This window comes from Lepisosteus oculatus, chromosome 16 (assembly GCF_040954835.1).
Source record: "Lepisosteus oculatus isolate fLepOcu1 chromosome 16, fLepOcu1.hap2, whole genome shotgun sequence".
NCBI classification, from domain to species: domain Eukaryota; kingdom Metazoa; phylum Chordata; class Actinopteri; order Semionotiformes; family Lepisosteidae; genus Lepisosteus; species Lepisosteus oculatus.
The window spans coordinates 17,242,983-17,254,995 of record NC_090711.1 but is presented as its reverse complement, the minus strand read 5'-3'; the positions used below and the strand labels follow the sequence as shown (position 1 = coordinate 17,254,995).

At 36.9% G+C, this 12,013-nt stretch overlaps 1 protein-coding gene across 1 annotated transcript; it reads left to right on the top strand.

The window, feature by feature from the left end:
- The first annotated feature begins 4,244 nt into the window (after positions 1-4,244).
- On the top strand, positions 4,245-11,081 carry LOC138223341 (cytochrome P450 2J2-like). Its single transcript, XM_069179659.1, has 7 exons — positions 4,245-4,341; positions 4,857-5,017; positions 5,538-5,714; positions 7,084-7,225; positions 7,867-8,054; positions 8,814-8,955; positions 9,106-11,081. Exons 1-7 carry the CDS (start codon positions 4,245-4,247, stop codon positions 9,279-9,281), a joined length of 1,083 nt encoding a protein of 360 aa, XP_069035760.1. The 3' UTR covers positions 9,282-11,081.
- Positions 11,082-12,013: the final 932 nt, after the last annotated feature.

Here is a 12,013-nt window from a genome sequence, read left to right as displayed (position 1 = left end):
GACTAGGATCTCATAGGTATTTATAGCGTTTGGAGGAGGAATGGATTGTCAGGAGCGATTGCTAATTACTGACAGCTGAGTCTGATTGAGCTTGGTTGTTGTCATCTTGCCTGAACTTTTGTTATAAACTCCATTAAGTAGGTGGTGTTTCTATATTATAATTTTACAAGCAGACAATCTAGACATTTACATAGATGCACCAATGTAATAAAAGTGCTGGATAAGAATGCAAGAATATATTATAGATGTTATATCACAGTTTTCATAGAGTTGTCATTTTTACATCAACATACTTCATACAGGTTGGCACAGTGGTCAGCATTGCTTTCTGACAGTGCTCTGGTGTCAACTCCCAGGGTGCTATCTGTGTAGATTTTGTATGTTTTCCCTGTGTTTGTACAAAACCGTACCGTGGGCAAATCATTACGTCATAGCGCATCATACCGCGCCAAAATGACCGACAGGGGCACTCGTGGTGTGTTGGTCGGTCGTAGAAAGATTTAATCATTTAGTGTCTTTGCTGTGCACATTTTAATCTGCTTAGAACTGAATATTTATATGGAATTTTACAACTAAAGGTAAATTTTAGTAGCTGAGCATAAAAAAACTAGGAGCATAACGCATCTGAAGGTCATAAACGATATTAATTTAGGAACATAAACATATTATGTAAGCTGAATTTTGCTGGTCTTGGTATTTTAAAGAAAAATACACACCAGTATTCCATTTCTTCCTAAACATTTTAAGCATCAAAGTCTTACATGTGGTTATTTCGGAAATGTTTTTACGTGCTCCTTGCTCCTTCTGACCATGTTACTGTACTAGATGTTTATACAGTATACAGTACTTTGTGAGAAAAGTGATAGTTTTAAGCTTTTCTGCAAATACGCTCGATATCGGAGTAAACAGAAGCATACTTTCAAATTTTGATTAATAGGGAATTAACTATATACATTAATAACAGTAGAACTACAGTAGAACTACATTCATGTACTGTAGCACAAACAGTAGTATAAGACTTTCCATTGAGATGTGCTTGTCACATGACTGCCTCGGTGGCGTGATCGCTTAAGTGACTGACTTATAACCCTGAGGTCGAGTGGATATTCCTATTTGCTGATCCAATTGAATAGTTGTTGGGTTTTTTGTCTCGGCCAGGAATCTCCAGCTCTTCACCTTCTGCCTGTACCTGCATGTGCTCCATCTGCTCCTTTGCTGTCTAAGTTCCTCTCTTTTCCAACCCTGTCTTGTTTGTGTCTCTATCCTTGGTGTCCACTTCAGCCCTGTGTTCATTCCTCTCCTCCCCTGCTGTTCCTGATGTCATCTCCTTGGCCCCTGATCCACTTTCGCTTTACGTACATTCGAGCAGGTACTGTAGCTCCAGGTTGCTGCTGCTTCATGGTCAGTGCAGCACCTTCTCAGTTACAGTAATATAGCTGGAAGGATTTACTGTGACTGAAACACTTTGTACTGTAAATCTTTCAATATGCTTAATTCTTTGATGTTTTTGTTCCTAGTGAATTATTATTATTGAATTAATGAATGTGAAGTGTCTGAATGTAAGAACATCTTTCTTTTTGTTGTTCATTCAGTAGGAAGAAAAAATGAACCCATTGCCAAAGACTGCACGCTGCTTGCAGACCCTTTTGAACATTTTTGCTTTTGCTTACTGAAAAGCAAGCCGAGCTGTGCCACCATGTCAGCACATGTCTTGGAGAAAACACTGGAAAATGAGTATAGCTCTAATCAAGGGTCTTTTTTCATTAGCAGATGTTTGAGAATCTTAAACTGCTGTGGAAGGAAGAGGTTAATAATAGTCCATGTAGCATAAACACCATTCTGTGTCATTGTAGATCCTCAGAATTGTGTTACCTTGAGGTTAAGCTGGGTGCAGCCTGTCATGTGAGATGTTTAGATATCTATCAACATAAAATGTAGGTAAAAGATAAAGGCTGAATCACTCAGGAGAAAATAACTTCCTCTCATTTAACACCCTTTGTTAATTGTTTTATTTAAAGAAAATAAATCCAATGTACTTCTTTGGCCTGTCAACAAAATATTTTATGACACACCTGAAGAAGGCTCCACGGCCGAAACGTGTTTTCTTTCTTCTTTTTTTCAGCATGGAATAAACTTATTACTTGTTCCTTTGCAACAAAATATTTGACATGCTTACTGCCGATTCACAACTAATTCTTGGATTGAATCAGTTCCAAAAGGAGCAATTTGTTTTTTTCTCCAGATAAAGCAGTTGTCTGAGGAAAAATGTTTTAGGCATGATACTGTTCCACTAACAAAATTTAAGTTTGTTTTACTTATCTGAAGACATGTCAGGTCTTCAAAGATTGACCGACTGGGGTGTAGACTAAAGAGTTAAGATTTTGCGCCTGTATGATTAGTTCCATTCTCTAAAATCATGAGTTAGCAAGAGAAATAGATATCTTATTTTATGTGTGCAGCTTAAGTAATAAAAAAGAAAAGGGAATTTTGAGGTTTCAAACTTGCCTCCCCATAGAACTATGTTCCCACAATACATTGCACTTTTTCTGGTAACAATTTTTACAATTTTTGTATTTTTTTCTGATTTTCTGGTAACAACACCAGTAGAGTGGTCAGAAAAAGTCAAAATGATTGGCAGTTATAGTGTGTTAAAATAGACTCTACTCTCTAATCAAACCATCACCAAATATTCACAACTCTGCATGGGGGTCCTAATCCTCTTCCTATGATCTTAGCTCTCACCAAGACAGTTAAGCCAAATTTTGACTGAACACTTGACAATCCTTTCAGTACACTTAGTTTTTAGGTGTTGTTTTTCTTAGTGAACAATCATTTATCATATTATATTCTAGTATTTCACAACTTTTCAGCTGAGCTAAAAGCATTTACAGTTCTCCTCAAATATGATACTATAAAAAGCACCTTTTCTTTTAACTGTTAGAACATTTAAATTGAATATTTAATGTACTTCACACGCAAAAGTTATACAATGCAATACTATATTTCCACTTTTCAATATAGAAAATCAGCTTATAAGCTCTAAAGTTCAACCATTTTTCAATTATTGAGGTTATATGACATATGAATGATTCAGGTGGGTAGCTGCGTCAGCATGCGTAGGCTGCAAAGGAACAAGTAATAGGTTTATTCCATGCTGAAAAAAAGAAGAGAGAAAAAACACAACGTTTCGGCCATGGAGCCTTCTTCAGCTGTGTCATATGAGATATCATATGAATGATATCCCCCTTGATTTAAAATTGCTTTTCCATTCAGCTTGCAGAAAAATATGGAGATGTATTTACCATCCGTTTGGTAAGACGCTTTGTTATTGTAAACGGCTATAAACTGGTAAAAGGTTTTGGTTCATGAAGGAGGCAGTCTGACAGACCATTCACCATTTGCAATGGGTGATGAGCTCACCAAAAATCAAGGTATTTACAGTAAATGATTTAAATAAGGAACATGTGCATCTTGCTCATAAGCATTCCATCTCAAACCTGATCTGATTTAAAAAGCTATACATAGATGAAGAAAATCAGTGGCTCAATGTAGCAGATAGAACTGGTGTTGGGTGACTTGTATGACTTGTAAGTAGCACAACTTTGTACAAGGTATTTACAACCTCCCTTCATGTGTTGACAGGGACCATTCTTTTACTAAAGCTATACACTAAGGTCTTTACTATACACTCATTAAAGATTCCATGGTAGAAATCACAAAGTTGCAGTATCTAATTCTGACACTAATTCTGTTGCCCTCAATTAGCCACTATAATACTGTGGTTAAGAATATACTCTACTTTGTTGAGCCTTTTGCTTGTAAAAAGGAGCAGGTGGAGGTTAATTATGTTTTTAAAAGTATAAAGAAGAAAAAAATGTAGTGTTCTAACTGTGAGTGTGAAGAAGTCTCATTTTGGAAAAAGTACTTTATCAATGTTGGGTATTATTAGGACCATGATCATGAAGTGCTAGTGGTATACATTTTCAGTTTTCAAAAAGCAGTTGTATTGCATATATTTGTGTGTACTGTATATGTACGTTCATTTTCTTAAACAAATGCATGTTTCATTGGATTATGAAAGATATTAGGTACATTTCTAAGAAATTAAAATTATCGCTTTTTAATCTCTTTGGGCACAAACGTTACATTGGTGCAGGCCCTATTTATAAATCTATAATGTACAACATGCAGGGTTGGTATTATCCAATGGTTACTTATGGATGCAGCAGAGAAGATTTTCCCTAATGACTTTAAGGAATTTCAGTGTGGTCAAGAGGAGCCTGGATCATACCATTGTGGAGGAGTGCAGGTTCCTGAATGAGGCCATGGAGGATGAGCAAGGTATCTGTTTCTGACTCAACTGATATTGTCCATGACTTGTGTGAGTGTCTTGTAATGTTATACCAAAGGTGAACTGTCATGTTACTTTGCACAGGGCTGTTATTTCTCCAATGAGCTATGTCGTCAGTGTCATTTTTCTACTCATATCCATATTTCTTTCACTATAACTTCAGTACCATATATAAAGCTTTTATAGTTAAACACTTCTTTTAAGTATTTAAATGAAGGGCTAAAGGATTGTGCCATTGTGCAAGTCTAGAATAAACTATTACCTCGTGATCTTGCATCTAATATTCTGTATTATTCAAGAAATAGCTGGATTAGATCCTTGGATTAATTAATTACTAGAAACTGAACACCACAGACAATCCAAAAGACTCTCCTATTGTTTGGAACATTTCTTTTGATTCTTTATCTCAAACCAGCAAAGGGATATCTGTGGTCAAACTTTACTGTATTTTGCAGCTTGTACTATTACTGTACACTGATGTATAATTTGTTATGTGCCATTTTAGGGAAGCCCTTTTATCTCCAGTTCATCATTCACAATGCTGTATCTAACATAATCTGCTCTGTGGTGTTTGGAAACCGGTATGAGTACACAGACAGACGCTTTCAGGAGCTGCTGCATTTGATTGACGTAACATTAAAAATGCAGGTTACCATGTGGGCCCAGGTGAAAACAGCATGTTTTTCTTTTCCTTGATGTAACCATGAGAACATTCAAATAACATTTCCATGAAAGTCTTTGGCTTTCCAGTGAAGTGTTTAGATACTGTCCCTGGTTTGTGTTCTCAATAATGTGTTTATGTATGTAAAAAGGCCTACATAACGCACTCCCTGAATTGTTAAATTGAAGATCAAGAGACAGACAAACTTCTCTGGACAGAATGTTCCTAAAACATCAGTTCCCTTGAAAACCTGTGCAGTTCAATCCAGCATACCACGACCATCATCATAATTTAATCTGTCATCACAAGGCTGTGAATTTAAAATTAGTTGTGTATTTTATAAAGCTATCACATTCATAGTAGACCTTAAGAAATGTGAAGATGCTGGGAAACATGGAAACATTGCTGTAACTTTTTACCACAATTAAAAGTAGGTACATCAGATGGAAACACAATTAAAAAAGAAAATACACGGTGATTTATGATGCAGAAATGTTAGTGTCATAATGGTTCTCTCTTGTGCAGCTGTATAATGTGTTCCCTACAATAATGAAGATAGTTCCTGGGCCTCATCACACTATCTTTTCAAATTGGAAGAATGTGATTTCATTTGTGAAATCAGAGATCCAGGCTCACAAAGAAGACTGGAATCCATCCTGCCCCAGAGATTATATTGACTGCTATCTGGATGAGATTGAAAAGGTAAACCAAAGCCATAGTCCAGCAGTTGGCTAGAAATGCACTGCTTTTCCATGAAACTTCTACAGTTTATCTTAAAAAATGAGGAACCTCAAGTCAAAGTGACTGTTTATCGGAGTTGATAATGAAAATTAGGGGGAAGGGGACTCTAATTCTCAGTATACCCCAGTGTTGTTTATCCTATCCCAGTGTTCATTGTACTAGCAATCTCCCAGTCAACCATTCAGCTAAACACCATCATCTTGCTTGCTGACAGTTCTCAGTTTCCTTATATCTGTCCCTGGCTGCTATTGATTTCTACTGCTAGTTAATACCCCTGACCTTTATCAAAGTTTCAACTATAGCCATCTGCACCTGATATCTTGATACCCTACAGAACTACTTATACAGTGTTTCAGATACTATTCTTTTAAATGCAATCATCTTAACTGCTGCTTCCTTGATATATGACAGCTGTGACATAATTATTTAATTATTCTGTATCGGTCATTCTTTTGAAGTCTTCCATGTCATCGTGGATTAATTCCTTAGGTGTTGCAGTTATTCAGTGAACAAGTGTAATAATATTCTAGCTCTGATTAATTGCTACATACGCTTCAATTGATAAAATGTTTTTGTCTAACAGAGGTGTAACCAAATGCTTACCAAGCTAAGATAGATATCCTTATTTGCTTTTAAGTAAGCTTTTAAGCGCTTTGAGAAGCCACCTTTAAAGGTGCTATATAAAATAAAGTTTATTATTATTATTAAGTAATGTCTCCTTGCTGCTATTCTTATAATGTGGCCATTTTCTCAGATTCCTCATTTATGTCTGATAATGCTGTTTTTTATTATTCTTCTGGCATTTCTAGGGCCCAACTTTTTGACCTATGTTACTGGAAAAAAATAGGAATAAGACTGCAGAACTTAGAAATTGAATAACTTGTTTTTGTTACTGCAGTTCCTGGCTTATGTCCACATAATTCATGAATCTCAATTTTTATTATTTGCAAGTATCAGTGTTGGTTTAATCATGTTTTTCTTAAAGCTTAGCTTAGTCATCCTTAAGGTCTTATTAAAGAATCGTCCTTGTATTTTCCCCATTTAATGGAAGGTAAATAATGCTTCCTAGGTTTTTATCAATCAGTTTACCTTTTATAGCAATATATCTTGATATATCCATACACTTCCTATTAGAATATTTTCCACAATATATTCCACAACTTAAATGCAATAAATTCCAAGGGATATACAGTATAGAATATTCTTCTGAATGTTCCCAGGATGTCCACAAAAATATTTCCTAAAACTGAGGAATGTCCAAATGTTTCGTTTTTGAGTACTTTGAAATCTAAGATATTTTAGCAAACAGGATTTGTTTTTCCACTTTCAGAGTAAAGATGATGTTGACGCAAAATTTGATGAGGAAAACCTATGTTTCTGTGTTCTCGATCTGTTTGTGGCTGGGACAGAAACCACAGCAACCACACTATGCTGGGCTCTCCTCTTCATGACCAAATACCCAGAGATACAGAGTAAGTCAAGTGCAATGATCTTTTTGTCTAATTTACATATTGAAAATTGACATTTTCATATCTTGGCCCCCGAGTCTTCAGTGCAAGGTTGATTCAGTGCAGGCTCTTCTTTCAGGAAAGCATATTTTATCACACATGGAGTAGAATGTCAGAAACATTTTTGGGCTGTTCAAGGTACAACAGATACACCAAACAGATGTGATACAGAGTTAAAGCTCTTTAGGTTACAGTGTGAGGAGAAATAAACCGACGCCACAAAAATCAAACAAAACAAAAGCCTAGCTCTCTTTGTACAGATTTCTACAACTGTATAATTAAACTGTGTACCAGCAACAAAACCAAGTCTGTTCTGGGACAAAACCCAAGTGTCAAAACACAGCAAAATGTCAACCATTCTCTCTCTCCCTCTGGCGTTACTTGCATAACAGGGGATCTGCCCTCTATCTCTATCTGATGGCAAGTATAGTTGAGACAAGAATCTGAACTTGTCTCATTCCACCACCCTCTCAGTTGGCTATATAAATTCATAGTATATACAGTACATTAAGTCTAATGAAGATCTCTCACTTGGGCTCATGTTATGCTTAATAGATAAATCTATTGAAAGATTTCCTCTTTACTTACTCTGTTGATTTTTACAGAGAAGGTCCACGATGAGATAGACAGAGTCATTGGACAGGGACGGCAGCCCTCTATGGCAGACCGTGCTAACATGCCCTACACTGATGCTGTGATCCCTGAAGTCCAGAGGATGGGCAATATTGTTCCTCTGAACCTGCCCAGGATGGCAACAAATGATATCACTGTACGAGGTTACGTTCTTCCAAAGGTAAGACTAATGGAGTATATAATGAAAGTTTGGGAGGAATGACAGCAGCTAGTTTCAATCAACCTCAGCCAACTTTGTAATCATTCCTGACATCATTTCCTAACATAAAAACAATAAATCCTCATAATTCCCTCGCAAATGTCTTTTGTATGCCTCCTCCTTCCCATTTCTACCTTTGCAGCTGCCCCTTGACCACTTCTAACTCCACATAAGGGTCGTAGCCTTGTTGCCCTATGCTCAGAGGCTGGCCTTCAGCCAAGCAGGCTGAGCAAACTTTACTGTGACTAAAACACTATATAAATTCACTACACTTAACTCTTGGATGTTGTTATTCCAAGTGAAATAAACTTTAATGTTAAAATACATGTACAGTATTTTAACAGAATGCATGCTGCTTATTCTAAGTAGGTCTTAAATCATACAATGAAACTGTTGTACTAAAGTTCAACTAAAAAATAGGTCAATACATTGAATAGGGAAATGATTTTTTAAGTAGTTAAAATAAAGTCACAAGAAATAAATCACTCTAGATGAATCTTGAACTTTCTTTACTTATAAAAAGAGATTACATAATGGTTTTGCTTGTAATGATATCAGATACTGACATGGAATTTAAATTTCATTAGCAAGATTCCTTTCCTTTCTGGACATTTGTATCAGATATCATTTCCTTTTCTGTGCTGTATGTTATTGTTAAGAGTGTTTTGAGTACTATTGTTAAAGTTGATAAATATTTAAAGTTGTAATTTATTTTTTTAGGGTACACAGATCTTTGGAAATTTAACTTCTGTGCTTTTTGACAAGAATGAGTGGGAAACACCACACCATTTTAATCCTGAACACTTTCTAGAGGAAAATGGGAAGTTTGTCAGAAGGGATGCATTTATGCCATTTTCTGCAGGTAAACATTAGTGTAACCTAATACAGTATACGCTAGACATTTTATTATAAGAATAATACATCTAGATATTTTAAGCAGATACATTTTCCATGCTGTAAAATGTAAAATGAAAAATCCTTTCAAGTCCTAAACTACCTTCTGTTCCTCTAGGAAAGAGGGTGTGTCTGGGGGAGCAACTGGCTCGGATGGAGTTGTTCCTATTCTTCACTTCTTTTCTTCAGAGGTTCACAATTTCCCCACCACCTGGCGTGGAGCCCAGCCTGGAATTTAAGATGGGATCCACACTTTACCCTAAGGAGCTGAAAATCTGTGCTGTCTCTCATTAGAAGAAAAAACTTTGCAGTTAAAGCAGGTTATATACTAAGTTCTTGAGCATCTCAAAAGGTCAATTTAATTAAAGTATTTCAAATCTTTGAAGGCATTGATAAAGTCACTCCAGTGGACTTCCTCAGAGTCAACAGTGAAACCCTAACAGAGAACACAAACTGACATTACTGGGAAATGCATTTAAAACTGAGAGTAGGAAACACTTTTTTACACATAAGGGCTGTGGGGGTCTGGAACAGGCTGCCTAGTGATGTTGATGAAACTGATACCATTTCAAGAAATGGTTGAATACGATCCTTAGATCAAATATGTACTTGAAAACATCAGCTTGGGCTGAATGGCCTCTTTTGATTTGTGACATTTCTTGACATGACATGTGGGACAACAACACTGGCCAGAAATCACTCAGAGGGGGGTCGTCTAATTAGCTCAACCCCTGCATTATGAGACAGCTCTTATTACTTGAGGCTGAGAATCGCAACAAAAAAAGGATGCAGCAAACACAGCTCTTTTTTTGAGACCTGATTATGGGTTATAGGTTTTATTTTCAATACAGTCTTGTTTGGAAGAGTGACTGGTCATGGAAAAAAAGGTACTGTAATACAGAAATGTATGTGTGATCTGAGAAGTGTTCTGAAAAGGCTTGTTTACGGGTACAGTAGGTAATTTGATTACCGCCTTACCCCAGTTCTTTAGAGAGACCTTTGATCCACAGGTTTATTGTAAGCTCCAGAAAGAGAGCTAGCTATACGCCTGGTTTGCTTTACACTCCTAACACGTGATGACAAAACTAAAACAGCCTAACTGTTGTACCCAGAAGTAAAACAATGCCTTTCTAACAATGCATTTCCCCAGCAATTGTATCATCACAAATGCATTACCTTTCCTTACACTTTAGTCTATCAAGTTTTATCTTGGAGAATACCCTGGGACACCCACAACAGGTCATTCCAAAGGACCAAAGGACAGCCCTTTTTTACAGTATAGTGTGCCCATCACTATACTAGGGCATTAGGATGCAAACAGACCCCTTCTGGTCCTACTAACACTTCTTTCAACAGCAACCTTAGCTTTCCCAGGATACTGGATAAGGATATCCGTTGCCAGTATCCTTAAATGATCCAAATTTCCGGATGTCCACACCAATCCGCACCGTATCCAAGTCGTAATCCATAAATCTTAGTCATAAACTGTATCCCGTAGTCCGTTATTCTTTATTTCCTTCCAGCACAATCCTAAACCTCTACTTCCTCCAAAACGCATTCACCTTATCGGCTTCCGCCCCGGCTCACCGCTTCTGGGGCATTTATATCTCGTTTCCTGATGTAGTTCAGCTGTGTCTCCTTGTTTCGCTGCATAGGCCTTTTCCAATAGTGGGTCAGCTGGTTATCCTGGGTGGCCCTTCCCGGTGTCCTCTTACACCACAATGCAAGTAGAGAGTTATGTGGGAGTGTATCTTGTTTCACTGTATAAAAGAGCACTGTAAGCGTTGTCTTTGAACTCCATCTGTCGTGTTTTCCAATAATCCAGAGGTGACCTTGCCTGTCAGCAGTTAGCCCATGCTGTGCGCTTTATCTTTCCAGCAGTTCAATTTAAAACAAAGATGCAGACTTGCAGCTAGCTTTGCAAGGCATCTCTAAGGATAACGTCTTCAATAGAACCATCTTGTTATTGTAGGTTCCAATGGTGTATGCATATGATATGAGCATCAGACATGTTTATATACTGTATAGAGATGACTGTCAATATCTTGTCTCCCTGGACCTTCTTGATACATTTTTCAAAGGGTTTGTATGATTATAAGGACAATTTATAAAGTTTGTTTTTTAAGACTTGTGTTACATTTGTCTCATTTTAAAATAGTGCTCGGCTCTGATTTCAACATGGTTATGGACCCCTCTATGGATTATTCCAGCTCCACAAACACCAGGCCCAGTCACATGCAACTACAGACTTAAAGCACTGCATATTGGATATACAGTATGTTTAATCTCCTGTCTTATCGTAGCTATGTCTAATCAACCTATTTCATTTTCTTTATGGAAAAATAGAGGCATGCACACTTCAATGATATCATTGAACATATTACTCTGCTTACATTTGAGGACCTTAAATTAAAGTACACATTTCAAGGTACCTCTTCCTTTTTGTATCTGCATTAGTGTTCTGCAATTCATGCTTACAGAGAACCTTGAGGGATACAGTTATCATTACACGAGTTGCAGGAATTTTTAAAAAATATTGGTAAAAAGAAAAATACAGTAATTCTAAATAATAAATTTTCTTTTCTTGAAGGCAAGATATCAGAAATTAGCTGTTCACTATACATGGGCTAGATTTCTGCAGATGACATTACATGGGACACAACATGGGAAAAGTTGACATACATTATGTCTCCAGCAATCCAAATCATCAGTTTATGCATTCAGTCTCATCCACAGATCTCATTTTATCTGACAAAAAAGATATCTAATGAAATTGACACCATTGGAACTATGCTGTGTTCTCGGGATGCTGTGGGCACTTTTATGCATATTTTTTAGGACTGTTGGGAGGTGAAATGTTTCTGTACTCAAGTTGCGTCACAAGGGCTACACAAGGCCCAGGGGGAAACAATTTTAGCAGGACATTGCTGAAACAGCCAAGACACCTATATTACTTCATCGGCAAGCACAAAATATTTGAATGATTTAAAAAAAAAATCTTTCTTTTGTGTCTCCCCTCATGTTTC